This window comes from Copadichromis virginalis, linkage group LG3, assembly GCF_057382275.1.
Source record: "Copadichromis virginalis isolate Kocher_CV1m ecotype Utaka linkage group LG3, C_Virginalis_male_GT1.1, whole genome shotgun sequence".
Taxonomy (NCBI): domain Eukaryota; kingdom Metazoa; phylum Chordata; class Actinopteri; order Cichliformes; family Cichlidae; genus Copadichromis; species Copadichromis virginalis.
The window spans coordinates 36,356,429-36,379,332 of NC_140620.1; the positions used below are offsets into that span (position 1 = coordinate 36,356,429).

The 22,904-nt window shown below is 39.3% G+C and overlaps 2 protein-coding genes across 2 annotated transcripts; both read right to left on the reverse strand.

The window, feature by feature from the left end:
* Window positions 1-1,564: 1,564 nt before the first annotated feature.
* Window positions 1,565-10,992, reverse strand: LOC146714414 (uncharacterized). The gene is made up of 8 exons (XM_085450889.1): window positions 10,841-10,992; window positions 10,048-10,229; window positions 9,501-9,634; window positions 5,838-6,977; window positions 5,513-5,749; window positions 5,190-5,414; window positions 4,846-4,909; window positions 1,565-4,256 (listed from the first exon to the last, which is right to left on the reverse strand). Exons 2-8 carry the CDS (start codon window positions 10,223-10,225, stop codon window positions 3,184-3,186), a joined length of 3,051 nt encoding a protein of 1,016 aa, XP_085307015.1. The 5' UTR covers window positions 10,226-10,229; window positions 10,841-10,992; the 3' UTR covers window positions 1,565-3,183.
* Window positions 10,993-15,247: 4,255 nt separating this feature from the next.
* LOC146714415 (uncharacterized) lies at window positions 15,248-22,861 on the reverse strand. The gene is made up of 8 exons (XM_085450895.1): window positions 22,610-22,861; window positions 21,672-21,805; window positions 21,475-21,521; window positions 20,925-21,078; window positions 20,600-20,836; window positions 20,278-20,502; window positions 19,855-19,918; window positions 15,248-16,930 (listed from the first exon to the last, which is right to left on the reverse strand). Exons 1-8 carry the CDS (start codon window positions 22,785-22,787, stop codon window positions 15,858-15,860), a joined length of 2,112 nt encoding a protein of 703 aa, XP_085307021.1. The 5' UTR covers window positions 22,788-22,861; the 3' UTR covers window positions 15,248-15,857.
* Between the last annotated feature and the right edge of the window lie 43 nt (window positions 22,862-22,904).

Here is a 22,904-nt window from a genome sequence, read left to right on the forward strand (position 1 = left end):
CTAACTAAGTTAACAATTGCAGTGACACATTAATCTTGTGAAGCTTTTGCTATTGTAAAGTGTAGAAGTAAATTTAAATATAATTTGATATACAAAGAGGTGTTTACAAAGGTCATAAAGCTAGTTATGTAGCTATTTGGTGGTTAGTGTTTTGATATTTACATGTTTACACGTTTGAATGTTTAGACATGCATGTTCAAACCAGTAATAAGTATGTGTTATATCTACCTGGTTGTTTTCCCTGTTTTGATCTGAGTATAAGATTTCCTGGCTTCTGAGAGGCCAGTGAAATATTCATGAGGGCGGCACACAGGAAGTGTGGGTGGTTGTTGCTGTGTGCCGAGAGTAAAGAGGCTGCTAAAAAGTTATCCGTCTTCATCTTGCTGTTCTTAATTATTCAGAGAGATTCCAAACCATCTAGTGAACCCACGCGTTACACTATGATGCAGCTTGAGTCAGGGCTGGACTGGTCTTCGGGCATACCGGGCATTCGAACATTATTCTAACAGTGACTTGTGTCGAAAACACTGCTTTATTAGATTGAGCAAGCTAGTAATGTTTAGCAAGATTAAAAAGTGTTCAGGAAAACTGATTCACAAAACTAGATGTCACAGGTGCAGCCCCCTCTCATCTCTCCAAACCTTTGGCTGCCTTCTCTAGTCTATCTGGAGCTGCTGTCCATCCTAGTGTATTGATATGAACATTTTAAAAAAGTTTATTTGAGTAAGAATTTAGCAAACATAGACAAACATCCATAAACATCGATTAAGAGAAATAGAACCTAAAAGTATTTCCATTTCCTCAATGATTGCATTGACCCATTTAGGGACGTTGTAGGGGAAGAGATGTTCTGACCTCTATGCCTTCCTTTTCCCTCTCTCTGTCTACTTCCCAAGCAGAACAATGGGTCACAGACAGACAAACCTAAGGTTACTATGACTTGAGAGTCATTTCACACATTGGGACATGTGGGTCACCCCAGTTCTGTTTGTTCCTTTTAAACTTGTAGCACATGCCCCTTCAAAAATCTCTGCACAGCCCCGCACTCAGTGTTTCTTCTTTACTCAACATTTTGGACGTCTCTGCGTTGTGGTTGCTAAGTCTGACCTTACAATAGATAGACTCAAGTTTTACATTGCAAAATGCAATGTTGCAGGCTAAATAGTTTCATGATTCCAAAAAACAACAATAAAAAACAAAACAAAAGACTTTTTTCATACTTGTATTAAGTTTTGTATCAAAATTACAAAAAAATTCAATCTCAGGTTAAATTTGATAGAAAGAGCTTACACTGACATCCATCTTGATAAAAGATGAGTGTCACAATAAGCCATGTTTGCATTTATTTGCACTGCTTTCCACTCTGGATGTCTATTTATGTTAAGCTGTAAGTATAAAAGAATCCATTCTACAACTTGTTTTTTTTTCTAAGTTGTTGAATATAAACATTATTTTTTGCTAATATTGCACTTTTTTTCAGAACCAAAGAGTTTTTGAAATCTGCATAAAATCACATTTTAAATTACTTTTGAATATTACTTTAAATATTTACATTTAAAGTTCTGCTAAAAGTTCAAATAAAAAGATTAATAATGTTGAACTGTAAAATATTTTGGGTGCAGTTTATTTTTTAATACAAGTATAATAGTGTTTAGTGTTTTGTTTAGTATGAACTTTTACAACATTCAGCAAAATAAATTTAATTTTTTTTATTGATCATAAACAGACTACATCAGATTCATATCAGTGTCGGCAGATATTCAAATTTATGATATCGGTATCAGACATTAAAAGTGGTATTGTGCCATCCCTAATTTATACATCTTTCTGCATTTAATCATTAGCTATTAATAGTCTCTGGCTCTTATTAATAGGTGTCTACCTCTCCTAACCCTTAAATGGTCACAGGAGATGGATGCCCTCTCCCTGAGCCGGGTTTTTGTGGAGCTTTTTTCCTGTTAAAAGTGAACTTTTCCTAACCACCGTTGCCATGTGTTTGCTCACATTGATTGTTGGGGTTTCTCTGCATTATTGTGGGGTCTTTACCTTACAAAGCACAATGAGGAGATTGCTGTTGTGATTTGGGACTATATGAATAAAATTGATGTTAATGCTGGTAATGGCATCACATGAATCAAAGCATTTTCTTAGAGTGTCTCTTGTTGATCACAACATGTAAGTGTAGTACTACAACAGCAAAACCGTGGCATGGGAAATGGGAAACCTTGTCAGAGATTATAGCTTTTATTTGCTTAATAAGACATCTTTGATCTGTCAATCATATCAGCAATATAGCATACACATATCAGGTAGTTCTATTATTATTAGATACTTTACAATTAAGTAAAAATAGAGATTTGACAATATCAGGGAAAAATCAAACAAAACCTAATTTCTTCAATCTTAAGTGTGTTGTTGTGTTTTGTTATTGTTTTTAAAGTTTGATGTGTTTCATGGTCTCAAACATTCGTCCACTTTAGTCACATCTGTATGAAAAATTATGATCACAGTGAATCAAGGCACTAGGTAGTTCAAGCAACAACCCCATAAACACAGCTATCCCACTCATAGATCTTGTGAGAATCTTTAAGCTCAACGTTTTAGTTGTTTATGGATCACAAACCTATTGAACATAAATACACCAAACAATATGTTCCCACCACCAAAGGGAAGTAAGAAAAAACAAATTGTTAGTAGAGAAAATGCTAAAGTGGCTGAAGAACAAAATCTCCTTCATGAAGGAGGGAAACTGCTGACTAAATATATGATAGTTTGCCAAAAACCAGATTCCAAATAAACACTAATTTTGTGCAACGCCTTTTATGGCTTTCTTTTTTTTCTTTTTTTAAATTTTAACAATGCATTGTGTTCTGCGTCCTGTAGACCACTGCCAATCAATCTCGTGCCGTGTCTCCTGTACAGTACAGAATGAGTTCAGGTAGTCAAATCTACATAAATCTTCGATCACTAGCAGCGTGACTCTGAAGAGCTGTCCTGTGTGTTTGTAAGTTTTCTCCCAACAGACACAAAAATGTCAAACACAACAAGAAAAGTGTATAAAGTATGTAGTGATGGGTTTTACAGCCTTAAAACATCTATAATAACTGTAAAAAATTTAAGTTGGCTATTATTATTTTTTTAACGTAACTCCCGCGATAAACGAGGGACTACTGTACCTGGTTATTATGAAAATCTTACATGAGTAAGAGATTTTCTTTCCTCCTGTACAGCCTTATATGCTTTCTGTACAGCTTCTGAAAGTGACTCTGAATCTTTAGCTGCTTCATTTCCAATTACACCTCCCATTATTCCTCCTGCAGTTGCTGCTCCAACCAAGCCTACTGCTCCAGCAGCTACTAATGCATTCTGTTGTTGTGCAGCTGGCACAAATCTGGAAAGCTTTGTTGTGACATTCATCAATTGTGGGTTCTTCACAGCTTTGATAGCAAATTCAGCCAATGTTACTACACCGAAAAAAGCACCGAGCAAGGCTCCTGTTCCAGTCCCTGCCATTTGGATCAGAAACCTACTCCTCACATTAGTTTTAGCCTGCTTTCTGATCTCTTCTGGGGTTTTATCTGGCATTGACTGCCTAATGTGCTCTACCTGTTCTCGTATTACTGTCTCCAAATGTTGCAGCATTTTATTTGTGTAGTAACCTCCGTTTCTTTCTGCCACCATTTTTTCTATTGATTTCAGCAACTCCTCCAGCTGAAACTGGTTGCTCCTGTAGTTGTTTGGCTGGTTGTTGTTCCAGTGTTTGTTATCAAAGACGTGACACCGACCACCACACTTTGACACCAGATCACTCAGATTTTTGTTCTCACTGACAAAATCTTCAATTTTAAATTTTTTGTCAAGCTGTTCACCGTGAGTGAAAACAACGACAGCATATTTTAGAGCTTCATCTGAGAAACACTGACATATCTTAGCGATGACAGCCTGCTCGTGCTCTGTGAATTTGCCCACTTGAAGCACAATGAGAAAAGCATGAGGCCCAGGAGCACACTCTGTCATACAGCTCATTATCTCAGGCTTCAGATCTTCCTCAGACCTTCCTGTGTCAAAGAAACCAGGGGTGTCGATCAGAGTGATGCTTCTTCCATTGACTGTTTTGGTTTCTGTTTGGCATTTCATTGTTCCAGAGTTTGGAGAGGCATAAGTGGCAAAGAGCTCCTCTCCAAAAATGGTGTTACCCAGGTGACTTTTCCCAGATCCAGTTTTTCCCAGCAGGACCAACCTCATCGTTGTTGAATCTAGAGGAGAAAGTTGACTCTGTTAAGTACATTTGTTTCTTACTTTTGCTGCCTTTGAAATATTTTTTGGTCATGGTTTGAGGTTTAAAATAGGAAGCAGATTTTACAGTATAGGCTTAGTCAGACACAGAGTCAATACTAAAGAATAAGAGGAGAATGCAGTTTGCTATTAGGCCAAGCTTTTGGTCGGTTATTATAAATATCCAGAGTACAACTTGTGGGTTTCAGGTTGTTGACCACTGTCACTGTTGGTATGAGAACAGATGGGTCTGTAGCAGGAGGGATAATATGAGACCTGAACATTAAATGATAATTAGGTCAAGCTTTTGTTCAGTCTTTGGAGGGTTGTCTGAATCCTCCAAACTTTCAGGTATTTGAGCTGTTGTCCAAATGCTGTGTATTTTGTACACTGTGATGGACTGAATGTCTTTTATATTCTCTAACTGATGTAGTAATTCCCTGTTGATGTTTTAGATGTTGTCTCTTTTTTAACTCGAGATTTTTAGGTGCCCGAAAAGAAAAGAAAAAACAGATAAAAAAAAAAAACCACTGTTTTGATTCTTAGTTGTATAGATTTTCCTACACTCACCTTGGTCTGGGTCTTTGTGGTGAAAATCTTCAGTGAATTTGCCATTTTGGACAGAGCCAAATGTCTGTAAAGACAACAAATTAACAGCATTAGTAACAATTTCTGTACAGTATATTATTACACATAAGAATTACACTGGGGTCAGATGAGACTGTCCCTGCTGACTGATATTGGCAAATGAGATGGTAAATGAGCCTACTATTGGAACATATTTGATTACTATATTCAGAGTTTCTTTTTTTAAGCACAAATCAATATAAGAGTTTGGTGTTGGTGGCATTCTTCAACTCTCAGCGTCGTAATTGTCAATAGTTGATTTTTAGGGAAAAGTGCTATGTCATAACCTCGTGTGTCTCCTCATCATCGGGGTGAATGACGATGCGGATCAGAAATGGTGTGATGCCTGCTCGCTCCTCTTCAAATACATAAACTTCCTCCATTAACACTCTCTCCACTTCACTGACAGGAAACTGCAGGGCCATCCCAGCACCGAGGACGGGAAGAGCGACAGATCTGAATCCTTTCTTCTCACAAAAAGACAGTATTGTGTTGATGCTCATTCGAAGAACCTATAGAACATAACAATATTGGATTAAGACAAATGGCTTCATTAAAAAATGTCCTCACAAACAGGCAGACTAATAAAATCCCTCCTTTACTATCTCACCTGGACTGCAACACCCTCTGGGTCACCATCCCAGGGAACAAGATTGAGGAAGAAGACTGCATTAGACTGAAGTCCAGGTAAGCCCTCCAGCAGTACTGAGTCACCAGGCATTGTTTCATCTTCTGCTTCCTTTCTAAACCTTGTGGTCAGCTGTGGTCCAGCTACTTCAAACAAAGCATTTCCAACACGGGTAGAGAGAGGATCATGGCCAACCATAGGAGACACCACAGCATCCACCTAGGACAAGAGCAGGAGATTTAGTGGGCTTAGAAAATGTGTTTTATTGCAAGGTGTTGTTTATTTTAATTACAGCAACATTTCTCACCTGTTGGCTCTCGATCGATCCCTGAATAACCTCCATGTGGACTCTGCCTCCAGGAGCTCTGGCAGTGGCTCCTCTTGCTGTATCTTCATCAGGTGTATCTATCCCTTGGAGAAGCCTGTCACATGCTTCCTGCATGGCCCTCACCGCCTCCTCTCTGTTATCAATCAGGATGATTTTCCTCAAACTTCGACCTCCCACACTGCCAAAGTCCTTCACAGCAGCAACAGTTGCTTCAGTGCACACAGTGAGAGGAACCCCAGACACACCTGAGCTGATACAAGGAATGGCTATGGACTGAAACTCCATTATTTCTGAAAACTTTAAAGCACAATGCACAGTTTTCTCCAGTAACATCTTATCTCTGTTACTTGCTTTTCCACCTACAGGCCCAACTGCATGAAGCAGTTTCTTGCACTTTAAGTTACCCCCTGTGGTCACTACTGTGTCTCCTATGGGAATTTTCCCCAAACACTTCACTAATTCATCACTCTCTCTCTGTATTTCAGGACCACCAGCTCGACTCAGTGCAGCAGCAACACCTGCAGAGTGCTCCAAGTCCTGATTGGCTGCATTTACCAGAGCATCAGCGTGTTGCTTGGTGATGTCACCCTGACACACAAACATCTGGAGCCCATCACAAAGGCTGTAGCTAGCAATGGTTGTGCTTTCCTCTCTTAAACTCAGAGATGCCATATTGTCACGTAAACTTGAAGGTTGCTCAATGTCTAACAACCTGGCATGAACCAGAGACTGTTCTCCAACAACAACAGCCATCCCAGACTCATCTGTGTACACCTTCACCTCACCTGCAGTCTGACAAGAGCTGCTGGACTGAACCAAAGCTTCAACTTTGTCAGGGTTTACCTCATGATGGCAAAAGTAGCCACCAAAGAGAGCGTCTACCTCAGCTTTCCAATCGCTAACTTCATCTGCAGCACCAGGTTGAGCGAGCCTCCTGACTAAAACTCTCCCCTCCTCACAGTAAAGATCAGCAGAGCAGGCTAAACAGGCAAGCATGTTCTCAAGTTCTTGCTGAGCATGTGGACATTCTTTCAGGTAACGAAGGAGATAATTATCAACGTGTAGTTCATACTCTTCATCGCTTGGTGAAAGAGACGAGGCAGCAATGTTCTCAGGAGTCTGTGATTGGGAAGAAATGCAAATGAGAGGAGGTATCAATCGGCAACAAAGACCACCTTACCTTATATATATATATATATATATATATATATATATATATATATATATATATATATATATATATATATACACACACACACCGTAAAAAAAACCAAAACTAAACAAACTGTAATATTCCGGCAGCTGGGGCGCCAAAATAATAACAGAAAATAACTTTCTCATAAAAATACGGTTATTTTCAGTAATGACAAAACAGTTTGTTGCCCTAATTATACATGGGATTTTGCCTTTTTCAAGTGCTTTTAAACATTAAATTAGGTCCATTTTAACATGATCAAACAATAAAATTACCTATAAACAAGGTCAATGAATGCGGCAATATGAATAATAATACTTAAATGTACAGAAATATACAGTTACCAGTTGGTTTAAATAATAATGGACTGCATTCATATAGTGCTTTTTGAGACCCTCAAAGTGCTTTACAATTCCCTTCTGGCCATCACCAGTAGGTGGTAGGTGAAGTGTCTTGCCCAAAGACACAACAACCGAGAGTGTCCGAGCCGGGGCTCGAACCGGCAACCTTCTGATTACAAGGCAATCTGCCAATGCTTGAGCCACGATCGCCCTAAATAACAATAATAATAATTATTATTTGATGTAAAAAAAAAAAGTTCATAAGAATAATTTTATATATTTTTCCATAGCATTACATTTGAATTTAACAGTTTCTTTCAAATAACGGACAAATATTTGTGAAATTATGATAGATTTGTGAATGTATTTTAACAATCTAAATATGCATATTTACAGACAAATACATTTAAAAAACAAGAAAATTATGTTTTATTGCATTTACAGTGATTTTACTTTAATTTACATTTGAAATGTAAAATCACAGCCTATTTATGTAGATTTAGTGATATTTTAGAAGAACAGTACAAAACTGTAAAATATACAGTAAAATAATTAGATAGATAGATAGATGCAGTGCAGTGAACATGGGGCTGCATTACATCCTGCAACACCTTGACCGCCCGGGAACTTATGCCAGGGTCCTGTTTGTGGACTTTAGTTCGGCTTTTAACACCATTGTGCCTGAACTTCTTTCCTCCAAACTCTCCCAGCTCAGCGTGTCACCAGCTACCTGTCAGTGGATCACCAGCTTCCTGACAGACAGAAAGCAACAAGTGAGGCTGGGGGAGATCACCTCTGAAACCCGGTCCCTCAGTATTGGTGCCCCTCAAGGATGTGTCCTCTCACCACTACTGTTCTCCCTCTACACTAACGACTGCACCTCCAATAACTCTGCTGTCAAACTCCTAAAGTTTGCAGATGACACCACTGTCATTGGCCTCATTCAAGATGGTGATGAGTCTGCATACTGGCAGGAAGTTGAGCGGCTGGTACTCTGGTGCAGTCAGCACAATCTGGAGCTGAACACTCTTAAGACTGTAGAGATGACAGTGGACTTCAGGAGACATCCCTCAACTCTGCTCCCCCTCACCATATCAGACAGCCCTGTGTCAACTGTGAAGACCTTCAAGTTCCTGGGTACAACCATCTCCCAGGACCTGAAGTGGGAGACCAACATCAACTCCATCCTCAAAAAGACCCAGCAGAGGATGTACTTCCTGAGACAACTGGGGAAGTACAGTCTTCCACAGGAGCTGCTGATCCAGTTCTACACTGCGGTCATTGAGTCTGTCCTGTGCTCCTCCATCACAGTCTGGTATGGAGCAGCCACTAAACAGGACAGGAGCAGACTGCAGCGGACTGTACGGGCAGCAGAAAGGATCATCAGCGCCCCCCTGCCCTCCATCCAGGACCTGCACCTCTCAAGAACCAGGAAACGGGCAGGGAAAATCATCACAGACCCCTCACACCCTGGACACAGACTTTTTGACCTGCTGCCCTCTGGCAGACGGTACAGAAGCCTGGAGACCAGGACCACCCGAAACAGGAACAGTTTCTTTCCCCTCGCCATCTCCCTTCTTAACAGTTGACCTGTCACACTGCTCCCACTGCCAGACTGCAGCTGCACCTTATGTACATTTTGTAGTATTCATTCCACCTCATTCATTTCTGTATTTTATGTATATAAGTTTAGATTCATTATTTATAGTTGGTTTACATAGCTTTGTGTATGTATGTGTAATGTGTATATATAGACACTTGTGTGTGTGAGATTTACATTGCTGTGCTTGAGAGCCACCATCTACCGGAAACAAATTCCCTGTATGTGTCTGCACATATACTTGGCCAATAAACACGATTCTGATTCTGATTCTGAGATAGATAGATAGATAGATAGATAGATAGATAGGTAGATAGATAGATAGATAGATAGATAGATAGATAGATAGATAGATAGATAGATAGATAGATAGATAGATAGATAGATAGATAGATAGATAGATAGATAGATAGATAGATAGATAGATAGATAGATGGACAATGCTGATTCTATATGGATCCATAAAACTGTCAAAGATCTTGATTAAATCAAAACATGAAATTTACCTCTGCTGGAGCAGAAGTGGGGGTGGTGAAGTGAGAGGAGGTAGAATTTTGCAGACTTTCTCGGACAGTGAACACCAAACGACAATCTTCAAGATCCAAAACATGCTCTGATCTCTGAAGAACTCGCTGCTGATCTATAAATAGATCTCAAGTTAGAAACTGAGTTTCATGTAGAATTTATTTTTATATGACTTATTTTCGTTTTTATGTTTCTTTTTTCCTTCTTCTTTAATCTTATCTTTTCACCCACTGTCGGCTGCTGATCATCAAATGTTGTGTAATATTAAGTTTCGCTTTCCGGACAGACTTTTGTTTTCCTTTCTTACGTGTCCCATTGCCACCAGTAACTCACTTGTGAAAGTATAATAGTTCCTAAACAACCAAAACTTTCTGATACGGTTACTGAGGCAAAATATAATTATTGATGAAAATAATAAATGGTCATTTAGAGACTTCGACTACTGTATGATATTTCGTGCATAAGAAAGTCCGTACATTATAAACATAGGTAAATATATTTACCTATTAAAATTCATAACAAACCTACCTTTTTTATTTCGGAAAGCAACACTGTAGAGGTTTTCGTCCACTGCGGTCACCGGTCCGCACTCTCCTCCGCCCGATTTGCGGCGAATACCGAAGTATTTTTGTACTCTCGTCAGATGTTCTTCTTTAATACTCTCACACTCAAAGAAAACCGGGTGCTGGGTCTGATCCGCCATCATCCCGCTGTAAATGAACCAAACATAAGCAGCGATTTGTAAGAGCGCAGCACTCTCTGATCGGAGTAAAGGACTGATCCTGCAAGCTTCCTCAATGTGCACAAACACCTTTGTGCGTCATAAAGGTCACATGACTAAACAAACGCGCCTGCAGGTGATGTTAAATTTAGAACAGTAATAACTACACCTTTGTGGTAAACCAGTCTTCCAAAGCTCCCCATACCGAAACCATCTAAAACCAGTTTCTTCATCCAAGTACGTTTATTAAATGCCTCTGTAATTACTAATTTTGTTTTTTAACACTTTTAAAACTAGTTGTTCACAAGAGCCAGAACAGCAGGATACTACAAAAAAATCAGACATCCGCAGAGGTAAACACATGCTGCTTCTAAATAGAGTTTGCCAAAGATATCAACATGTTTTGGTAAGAACAATGCTCTCTCTTTAGAAAAGCCATTCATTATCGTGCCACAGTTCTCCGCTGAATTTTAACAGCGCTCTTCACACGTCATATTCACTTTTTACATCTCACTCACTCACGCACACCAACACATGCACCCAACAGACCATTTTAACATGGACAAGCCGGTCCTTACATCCCTATTTCCTACGTCCTACCTGACGCTGTGGTGGAGTGATGATCAGGGGACGGGTTAACTGCATCTCGAACAAGGGGGCTGCTGGCTATGGTCGAGAGGCATTCGTCCGTGGGGTGGATGTGGATAGATGAGTGTGTCTGTGCAGTTTCTGTGTGTGTGAGTAGGCCTGGGTCTGGGGCTCGCTGGACCTTGATCCCTATGCCCACATAGCAAACAGGTTTTGCCTGGATCTGGTGTCAAGCCGGCATTGCTGGCTGACTTCTGGCATGGTAAGTGGTATGTCATCCAGATATGGGTTGTGTGTGTGTGTGTGTGTGGGGGGGGGTCCGCTGGGTTTTGAGTCATTCTCATGGGTCTGTGTTTGTAAAGTTTGTAACTGATTGAATCAACAGGACTCACCAGAAATGATTATACTCCATGTTATAAATATTAACATGATCTGAGGGTTAATTTGTTGCTTCTAGATTTTTTTGTTTGTTTGTTTGTTTGTTTTTAGCATTTTACATATAGCAGTTTTCCATAGCTTTTCCTAATCCAGGGAACATCATGCATTTATGCACAAGAAAACCGAAATGACTTTGTGAATTAATAAAGACAGGATCACTCAGGAACTAACAGCAAATAGCAGGTGATGTGTCATTAACTGCAAACTTGTATGGCTGCCCTGTCTTACAGGATGGACACATTTTTATTTACCTTTGTATTTGCATATAGCTCCTGTTACTCCAGCTTAAACCTTCTCTTTTGGATATTTCATGGCATGTCTTTAACTGAGATGGTAATAATAATAATAATAATAATTTCATGATTGTCATTTGCATACTTCTACCACTGTAGGATGTTTAGGTGAAGATACCAGTCCACATACAGGGAGTGCAGAATTATTAGGCAAATGAGTATTTTGTCCACATCATCCTCTTCATGCATGTTGTCTTACTCCAAGCTGTATAGGCTCGAAAGCCTACTACCAATTAAGCATATTAGGTGATGTGCATCTCTGTAATGAGAAGGGGTGTGGTCTAATGACATCAACACCCTATATCAGGTGTGCATAATTATTAGGCAACGTCCTTTCCTTTGGCAAAATGGGTCAAAAGAAGGACTTGACAGGCTCAGAAAAGTCAAAAATAGTGAGATATCTTGCAGAGGGATGCAGCAGTCTCAAAATTGCAAAGCTTCTGAAGCGTGATCATCGAACAATCAAGCGTTTCATTCAAAATAGTCAACAGGGTCGCAAGAAGCGTGTGGAAAAACCAAGGCGCAAAATAACTGCCCATGAACTGAGAAAAGTCAAGCGTGCAGCTGCCAAGATGCCACTTGCCACCAGTTTGGCCATATTTCAGAGCTGCAACATCACTGGAGTGCCCAAAAGCACAAGGTGTGCAATACTCAGAGACATGGCCAAGGTAAGAAAGGCTGAAAGACGACCACCACTGAACAAGACACACAAGCTGAAACGTCAAGACTGGGCCAAGAAATATCTCAAGACTGGTTTTTCTAAGGTTTTATGGACTGATGAAATGAGAGTGAGTCTTGATGGGCCAGATGGATGGGCCCGTGGCTGGATTGGTAAAGGGCAGAGAGCTCCAGTCCGACTCAGACGCCAGCAAGGTGGAGGTGGAGTACTGGTTTGGGCTGGTATCATCAAAGATGAGCTTGTGGGGCCTTTTCGGGTTGAGGATGGAGTCAAGCTCAACTCCCAGTCCTACTGCCAGTTTCTGGAAGACACCTTCTTCAAGCAGTGGTACAGGAAGAAGTCTGCATCCTTCAAGAAAAACATGATTTTCATGCAGGACAATGCTCCATCACGCGTCCAAGTACTCCACAGCGTGGCTGGCAAGAAAGGGTATAAAAGAAGAAAAACTAATGACATGGCCACCTTGTTCACCTGATCTGAACCCCATTGAGAACCTGTGGTCCATCATCAAATGTGAGATTTACAAGGAGGGAAAACAGTACACCTCTCTGAACAGTGTCTGGGAGGCTGTGGTTGCTGCTGCACGCAATGTTGATGGTGAACAGATCAAAAAACTGACAGAATCCATGGATGGCAGGCTTTTGAGTGTCCTTGCAAAGAAAGGTGGCTATATTGGTCGCTGATTTGTTTTTGTTTTGTTTTTGAAGGTCAGAAATGTATATTTGTGAATGTGGAGATGTTATATTGGTTTCACTGGTAAAAATAAATAATTGAAATGGGTATATATTTGTTTTTTGTTAAGTTGCCTAATAATTATGCACAGTAATAGTCACCTGCACACACAGATATCCCCCTAAAATAGCTAAAACTAAAAACAAACTAAAAACTACTTCCAAAAACATTCAGCTTTGATATTAATGAGTTTTTTGGGTTCATTGAGAACATGGTTGTTGTTCAATAATAACATTATTCCTCAAAAATACAACTTGCCTAATAATTCTGCACTCCCTGTATAATAAAGCTTCACTATCATGCTTTCAAATGGTCCAGAATGCTGCTGCTCGCCTGTTGACAGTGACATGCAAACATGAGCACATTACCCCTGTTCTTGTCTCTTTACGCTGGTTGCCTGTCCATTTTAGAATTCATTTTAAAATTTTATTGTTTGCAGACCTTCTACACCGATACACTCCACAAAGGTCTCATAGATCAGCTGACCAGTCACTCCTTGCTGTCCCCATGTCGAGACTGAAACACCGGGGAGACCGAGCTTTCATTGTTGTGGCCCCCTCCATAAACAAACTGCCCCTCCATATTAGGCTGGCCCCAACACTTGAAATGTTTAAATCACTTTTAAAAACACACTTTTTCTCAAAGGCTTTTTAGGAGTATTATCAGAGTCAGCTTGTAGTCAGTTTTAGTCAGCTGTTGGTCTCTTAATCTTTTTATTTTGTTAATTTTGTTCATTGTAGATCTTATTGCCTATTTTACTAATGTTTTAATATTTCATATATATATATACTGATTTATTTTTATCTTCTTTTTCATTTATGTATTTATTTCATTGTTATTTATATTTATTTTTTTGTCTGCTTTATGTATGGTTTTTAACTGCTATCTCTGTTTAATTATTGGAAAGCACTTTGGTCAACTGTTGTTTTTTAAAGTGCTATATAAATAAAGTTGGATTGAATTACAATGCATGATGAACATATCTTTTTGATTTCTGAAAGCAGTAAAGTAGATTTTGTCTCTCATTCTCATAGTGGTCTCCTAAACTGTGGTGAATATGGAAATATTTTCATAAAATACAAAGCAATTAGTAAGAGCTCTGCACTCTCTCATGAGACTGAAGGTTTGATCCTGGGAGATGAGTTGTATGTCTACATGCAAAACTAATTATGATTATAGGACAATTTTCAACCTTCCTTTCATCTCAGAAGTTGTTGAAAGAGTAGATGTAAAACAGCTAACAGATCATCTGCAGAGAAATTGTTTATTTGAAGAGTTGCAGTCGGGTATCAGAGCCCATCACAGTACACAAACAGCTTTAGTCAAAGTTATAAATGATCTTCTTATGGCCTCTGACAGTGGACTCATCTCTGTTAATTTATTACAGTGATTATAGCATGTTGTAGGTATTGAAGGTACGACGCTGCAGTGGTTTGAATCTATCTATCTAATAGTCTCCAATTTGTTCATGTAAATGGGGAATCTACTTTACATTATGGATTTCCACATGGTTCTGCGATAGGACCAGTTCTGTTTACATTATGCATACACATACTTGAATAATCAGGTCCCATCTTATCTTTAAGGCCTCACCACACTTTGCTCTTGCACTGCAGACCTTCTTGTGGTTCCTAGAGTATTCAAAAGTAGAATCAGAGGCCCCTCTTCAGGAGACAGACACTATCTCTACTTTTTAGATTAAGCTTAAAACCTTTCTTTCAGATAAAGCATATGGTTAGGGCTGAATCAGATGAAACCTAATTAGTTTTGCTGCACTAGACATATGCTCCTTGGGGATTCCCATGATGCACTGAGCGTTTATTCTTCACTCACCTTTTTCACGTACTGTTTATACACTTCTCTAAGAGGTCAACTGAGTTTTTTCCCTGTATCATTGTAGTGTCTTTACCTTACAATAGAAAGAACTTTGAGAAGACTGTTGTGATTTGGGACTATGTAAATAACACTAAAGATTGAACTGAAAATTGAAAAAAGGGCCATATGACCAATTACTGTGCATGCTGGTAATGATACACTCAACTCAAAGATTCACAATGACAAAAGTTCATGTTTTTGCACAGGCAAAATTTCAGGCGGGGAAACATAGTTGTTGCACTTTGTTGGCAACACTCTGGCAGTTTTGTAGCCCCTCTAAATGTCCTTTCTTCACGCCTTTTCTTCCTCAGTGTCTCATGTTAATCACAACATGCAAGTGCAGTACAACAAGAACAAAACTATGATGTGGAGGGAAAAAATCTCAAAACAAAACAAATGGGCAATGGGAAATCTTGTCAGAAATTAGTGCTTTTATTGCTTAATACATCATCTTTGATCTGTCAATCACATCACCAATATATCATACACATTTCAAGTAGTTCTATCAATATCAGATCGTTTACAATTAAGTAAAACTAGAGATTTGACAATATCAGAAAAAAACAGAAACAAAACCTAATTTCTTCAGTGGTTGTTGGAGTTTTTTAAGTCTGTGTTTCATGGTCATAAACAGTCTTGTCCTTTATATGGACAAGACAAAATAATGAGGCACCAGGGAGATCAAGCAACAACCTCACAAGCAAAACAAGCATACTGACAGACTTTGTGAGAATCTTTAAGCTCATCGTTTTACTTTTTAAGGACCACAAACCTATTGAACATAAATCTCTCATAAACACACCAAAGAATATGTTCCCACCACCAAATGGCAGTCAGGCAAAAAAAGTGTTAAGTGCTAAAGTGGCTAAACAACAAAACCCTCCTGTCTAACGGACTGGACTCCAAATTTTCTCTACCGCCTTCTAAATATTTAAACATATATAATGTAACAACATCAAGAGGTAATAAAATAATCAAATGTTCACATAAATATCTGATTATTATGAAACCCTTACATTAAGTGAGTGAGAGATTTTCCTTTTTCTTCTACAGCCTTATATGTTTTCTGTACAGCTTCTGAAAGTGACTCTGCATCCTTAGCGGCTTCATTTCCAATGACACCTCCCATTACTCCTCCTACTCCTACAGCTGCTGTCAAGCCTACTGCTCCAGCAACTACTAGTGCTTTTGGTTCGTGTGCAGCTGGTACTCGTGCTAATGTGGAAAGCTTTTTTGTGACATTCATCAGTTGTGGGTTCTTCACAGCTTTGATAGCAAATTCAGCCAATGCTACAACACCAAAAAAAGCACCGAGCAAAGCTCCTGTTGCAATCCCTGCCATTTGGATCAGAAACCTGTTAAACACATTAGATTTAGCCTGGTTTCTGATCTCTTCTGGGGTTTTATCTGGCATTGAGTGTCTAATGTGCTCTACCTGTTCTTGTATTGCCGTCTCCACATGTTGCAGCATTTTATTGGTGTAGTAACCTCCGTTTTTTTCCACCACCATTTTTTCTATTGTTTTCAGCAACTCCTCCAGCTGGAACTGGTTGCTCCTGTAGTTATTTGGCTGGTTCTTGTTCCAGTGTTTGTTATCAAAGACGTGACACCGACCATCACACTTTGACACCAGATCACTCAGATTTTTGTTCTGACTGACAAAATCTTCAATTTTCATCTTTTTCTTGAGCTGGTCACCGTGAGTGAAAACAACTACAGCATATTTTAGAGCTTCATCTGAGAAATACTGAACTATCTTAGTGATGACAGCCTGCTCGTGCTCTGTGAATTTATCCACTCGAAGCACAATGAGAAAAGCATGAGGCCCAGGAGCACACTCTGTCATACAGCTCATTATCTCAGGCTTCAGATCTTCCTCAGACCTTCCCGTGTCAAAGAAACCAGGGGTGTCGATCAGAGTGATGCTTCTTCCACTGACTGTTTTGGTTTCTGTTTGGCATTTCATTGTTCCAGAGTTTGGAGAGGGGTAGGTGGCAAAGAGCTCCTCTCCAAGAATGGTGTTACCCAAATCACTTTTCCCAGATCCAGTTTTTCCCAGCAGGACCAACCTCATTGTTGTTGACTCTAGAGGAGAACAGTCACTCTGTTAAGTACATTTGTTTCTTACTTTTGCTGCCTTCGAAATACTTTTTGGTCAGGGTTTCAGGTTTAAAACAGAATCAACAGTCAAAGTCAAACTTCTTCATATAGCACATGTAAAAACAACAACTGAGACCGAAGTGCTGCAAATTTAAAACAATCAAAAGATATAAAAGTAGGAAGATGTGATGCAATTTAAGAAAAAAAAAACCTTAATTTAGAAGACTTCAGGAAGAAATAAGGCAAATAAAAGTAGTACAAACTCATTCTGATTTAAAAGCCAAGTATAAAACTGTTTTTTTTTTAAAAAAGGTTTTGAAAGTGTCTGATGTCTGAGAGGTCATGATCAATGTTCCCTCTAAACTGCGCACGTGCGCAATTGCGCACTGCTGGCACGGTCTTTGCGCACAGAAAAAAAAATCTAACCTGAATTGAAATTAAAATTAATACTTTAACAATTCTGTTTTGCACTGTTAGTAAGTGACTGGCTGCTCCCGTATGGGATTAGAACGATGGCACCTTATCCCATAGTCCAGCCAATGATGCGATTCACATTCGTATATACGCAGCTAATCAACGTCATTGACAGGCTATGACAGCGTCCTTATGTGCCGACACCAGTGTTTTAGCGAGCAAAGCGGCGTGGCTGATGATGAGTGAAGCCACGTTAATGACAACGTGTACAACCATTGGAGATATGAGCAGGACAGACGGAACAACTGACGGAAAAAGACTTTATACCAGTTTTTAAATTGTGTTGATAGGCCACGTAAAACCAGAGTTATGATAAAAAATATATGCAGTGTTTGGTTTTCTTCCTGAATACTGTCGTTGTTTATATTTACTGTGGGAAGAAACGGTAAAATGGTGTTTTATAAGGAAAACGCTCGAAAGCGCTCTCCGCCTGTGAGCAAAAACAAACCTCCCGCCCCTCCAGCCTTTCCTATTGGTGGAAAAAATGTACCATGTCGACCAATCAAAAATGATATGGCAACATGGCAATTAGTTGTTTAGGGAGGGGGGGAGTTTTAGGAGTGACGGCGGTGTTTTGAGATGTGAGAAATTTGCGATGTTTAGCGCAAATCTTGTGTAGTTAGTGTGTAGTGTAGTCAATAGTTTTGTTGTGTGTGTCAGAACAATGAGGTGACTGCTGAATGTTACAGGTGTTACAGGAGTGATACAGCTCCTGTTGTCAGGCCTGCAGGTATCAGGCTGTTGTTCTCCTTTATCTCATAGTGGACAGAAATTATTTTTTGGAGCGGCACAAATAATTTGTGTGGCATCAAATTTGATGCAGAACAGCTGATTGTTCTGTAAATAGTTTGAAATGTTTATTTAAAAAAATGCCTTGGCTGCATTTTTAGGTAAACAGTGCGTGCCAGTTGTAGCGTTTTGGACCAGCTGCACTCGGCTAACTAATTACAGACTGAATCCTGAATAAAGACTATTACAAAAGTCTCTGAAATGGAAAAATGGCTTCACTTTTTTAAGTAGCCGGAGATGAAAAAAAATAGTTTTGATTACAGCATTGATCTGTTTTATCAAGCGTTAGATTGATAAACAGATAGATAGTCAAAAATCACTCCTAAGTTCCTCGCAAAGGGTTTTTTTAATCAAGAGCCAAAGTCGTAGTGGTGACAGGGAGCAAACACAATAACCTCTCTTTTCTGTTCCTTTTAATTAAGAAAGTTTAAAGCCATCCATGCGTTAACATCCTCCAAACAATCTAGTAGAACCTTTGGAGGACTCACAGATTTATGTTTCAGTGGCAGGTAAATTTTTTTTGTCTACATAACAGTCAAATGTGATGCCATGTTTTTTTTTTTGTTTGTTTGTTTGTTTTTAGGTTGAGCCCATAGGGAGCATGTAAATTCAAAAAAAGGGCTGGACCAAGAATGGACCCCTGGGGGACCCCACAAGAAAGTGAGGTTTATGAGGGTGATGTATCCCCTGATCTGACAGAAAAGCTTCAGTTGGACAGGTAAGATTTAAACTTTTCCAATGCAGTCTCTTTGATTCCGACACAACGTTCAAACCGAGAGATAAGAATCCTATGAGCTACAGCATCAAAGGCAGCACTGAGGTTTAATAGTAATAAAATGGCAGAATCTCCCAAGTGTGTAAAAGTTAAAAAGTCATTACAAACTTTTAAAGAGCAGTTTCAGTGCTGTGGTGCGCTTTAAAACCATACTGAAATACTTCACTAATGCCCTTTTTATCTAGAAAGGTCTGGAGCTGAAGAATGACAACTTTCTCCAGGAGTTTAAAAAGAAAAGGCAATTTAGAAATTGGTCTGTAGTTGGATAAAACTGGTGAATCCAGGTTTTGCTTTTTAACAATAGGTTCCACCACAGCATATTTAAAGTCAACAGGGACATACCCAAACTGAAGACTGCTATTGATAATAGAAACCAAACTCATACCCACAGTGTCAAAAACATATTTCAGTCAGCGAGATGGAGCAATATCCAGAGTACAACTTGTGGGTTTCAGGTTGTTGACTACTTCATTCAAAGTGGTCAGAAGTGGTCAAAAGCAGCCAACGTTGGTGTGTGAACAGATGTGTCGGTATCAGAAAGGATAATATGAGACCTGAATACTAAATGATAAGAGGAGAACATTGTTTGCTGTTAGGTGAAGCTTTTGGTCAGTTTTTGGAGGGTTAATGCAAGACTGTCTGAATCCTCCAAAATACTGGGTGTTTGAGCTGTTGTCCAAAGGCTGTCTATTTAGTATCATTTGATGGACTGAATGTTTTTTATATTCTACATCAGATGTTGTAATTTCCTGTTGATGTTTTATTATGGTCTCTTTTTTAAAAGATTTTTTTTAACAAAAAGAATCAAATTATTATTTATGTCTAAAAAGCACTGTCTGGATTCTTATCTGTGGATATTTTCTACACCTACCTTGATCTTGGTCTTTATTTTGAACATCTTCAGTGAATTGTTTATTTTGGACAGAGCCAAATGTCTGCAAAGACAACAAATTTCCAGCATTAGTAATGATTCCTGTATATACTGTATATATTGCAGAGGAAACAATAGCTGATTGGTTAATGATTGTGTATACAGTATGTTTCCAAGTTAAAGTCAAATCAGGTTTGTGAAGCCTCCTGAAGCCTTGCTGCTTTGAAAAATAAAATATGAAGGATAAACCAAATATTGGGGTCAGATGAGACTGTTCCTGCTGACTGATATAGGAAAATGAGCTTTTCCAATTGTGAGATATTTGATTATTATATTCTGAGTTTAAGATAAGGAATGGTGGCATTCTTTAACTCTCAGCATTTGTCAGTAGTTGATTTTTAGGGAAAAAAATATTTCCATTACCTTGAGTGTCTCCGCGTCATCAAAGTGAATGACGATGCGGATCAGGAATGGTGTGATGCCTGTTCGCTCCTGTTCAAATATGTGCATTTCCTCTGTTAACACCCTCTTCACTTCACTGTCAGGAAATTTCAGAGCAATCCCAGCACCAATGACGGGAAGAGAGACAGATGTGAATCCTTTTGTCTCACAGGAAGATAGGATCTTTCTGATGCCCATTCGAAGAACCTATAGAGGGTAAAAATACTGGATTATGGCAAATGACTCCATTAAAAGTGTCCTCACAAACAGGCAGTATAATAAAATCCCTCCTTTACTATCTCACCTGGACTGGCACGCCGTCTGGGTCACCGTCCCAACGAACAAGATTGAGGAAGAAGACTGCATTACATTGAAGTCCAGGTAAGCCCTCCAGCAGTACTGAGTCACCAGGGTCTGTTTCATCTTCTGCTTCCTTTCTAAACCTTGTGGTCAGCTGTGGTCCAGCTACTGCAAATAAAGCATTTCCAACACGGGTAGAGTGAGGATTATGGCCAACCATAGGAGACACCAAAGCATCCACCTAGGAGAAGAGCAGGAGATTTGGTGGGTTTAGAAAATGTGTTTTATTGTGAGTTGTGATTTATCTTAATTACAGCAACATTTTTCACCTGTTGGCTCTCGATTAGTCCCTGAATAACCTCCATGAGGACTCTGCCTCCAGGAGCTCTGGCAGTGGCTCCTCTTGCTGTATCTTCATCAGGTGCATCTATCCCTTGAAGAAGCCTGTCACATGGTTCCTGTATGGCCCTCACCGCCTCCACTCTGTTATCAAACAGGATGACTTGGCTCAGACTTTAACCTCTAACACTACCAAAGTCCTTCACAGCAGCAAGAGTTACTTCAGACTCTTCCCAGACTCATCTGTGTACACTTTCACCTCACAGTCTGAGGAGAGCTGCTGGACTGAACCAAAGCTTCAACCTTGTAAGGGTTTAACTCATAATGGCAAAAGTAGCCACTAAAGAGAGCGCCTACCTCAACTTTCCAATCACTAACTTCATCTGCAGCACCAGGTTGAGCTCGCCTCCTGACTAAAACTCTCCCCTCCTCACAGTAAAGATCAGCAGAGCAGGCTAAACAGGCAAGCATGTTCTCAAGTTCTTGCTGAGCATGTGGACATATAGGTAACTAAGATAATTATTAACATGTAGTTCATACCCGTCATTGCTTGGTAGAAGAGACGAGGCAGGAATGTGCTCAGGAGTCTGTGATTGGGAAGACATGCAAATGAGAACAGCTATCAATTTGTAGCAAACCCCTGCTTACATTAATATTATAATAAAATGGACAATGTTCATTTCATATGGATGCATAAAACTATTAAAAACCTAGATAAACAAAAACATGAAATTTACCTCTGCTGGATTGGAAGTGGGGGTCATGAAGTGAGAGGAGGTAGAATTTTGCAGACTTTCTCGGACAGTGAACACCAAACGACAATCTTCAATCTCCAAAACATGCTTTGATCTCTGAAGAACTCGCTGCTGATCTGTTGACAGATATCTCAAATTACAGACTGAATTTATTATATAACTTTAACTCTTTCTTTTTGTTTTCTTTGCCCTTTTTTGTTCTTTTTTCCTCCTCTTTTCACCCACTGCCAGTTTGGTAGAAACTATAATTCAGTGGTCAAATCAAAATCAAATCAAATTTGTTGTCACACCACATTACTGGTGCACTGGTACAGCACATGTGAGTGAAATTCTTGTGTGCAAGCTTCACAAGCTACCAAATCAGTACATAGAACATATGAAGTATGTCCAACACAATATTGCTGACTTCTGCTTTAAAGCCTTTGCAACTCATTTCACTTTATCTACTAAAACACATTCAAACAGAAAATACAATAAAAAAAAAAACTGTATTTGCAATAATATCGTCATCTCATAGTAGCTCTCTCCCTCTAAACAGCCCACTCACAGAGGAAAGAGTTCAAATGTGACGGTGGGAAATCAGAGTTTCCCAAATTCCCTGAACTCAGCATTGAGGCAGCTGCTGATCACCGAAAACGAAACGTAACGTTGCGTAACAAGTTTCGGTTTCCAGACTAACGTTTGGTTTACGTTTCCTTTCTCACTACTCCCACCCACAGCTGTACTTCAACGGTGAAAATGTAATATTTCTTAAACAGCTGAAACCTTTCTGTTACGGCTATTTTAGCCGAGAAATGATAATAATAATAATAAATAAGATATTTCGTGCATAAATAAATCTATTTATTATATATATAAAATATATATTTTAATAATAAATATAGAATATTTAGATATCTTAAAAGGCATGATAAACTTACCTTTTTTATTTTGGAAAACCACGCTGTAGACGTTTGCGTCCACTCTCGTCAGTTGTCCGCAATCTCCTCCGCCTGATTTGCGACGATTACGGAAATAATTTTGTAATCTCGTCAGATGTTCTTTTTTAAGACTCTCGCACTCAAAGAAAACCGGGTGCTGGTAAAGATCAGCCATCATCCCGCTGTAACTGAACCAAACATAAGCAGCGATTTGTAAGAGCTCAGCACGCTCGGATCGGAGTAAAGGACTGATCCTGCATGGCTTCCTCCGACAATCGTGTTTGTGCGTCACATG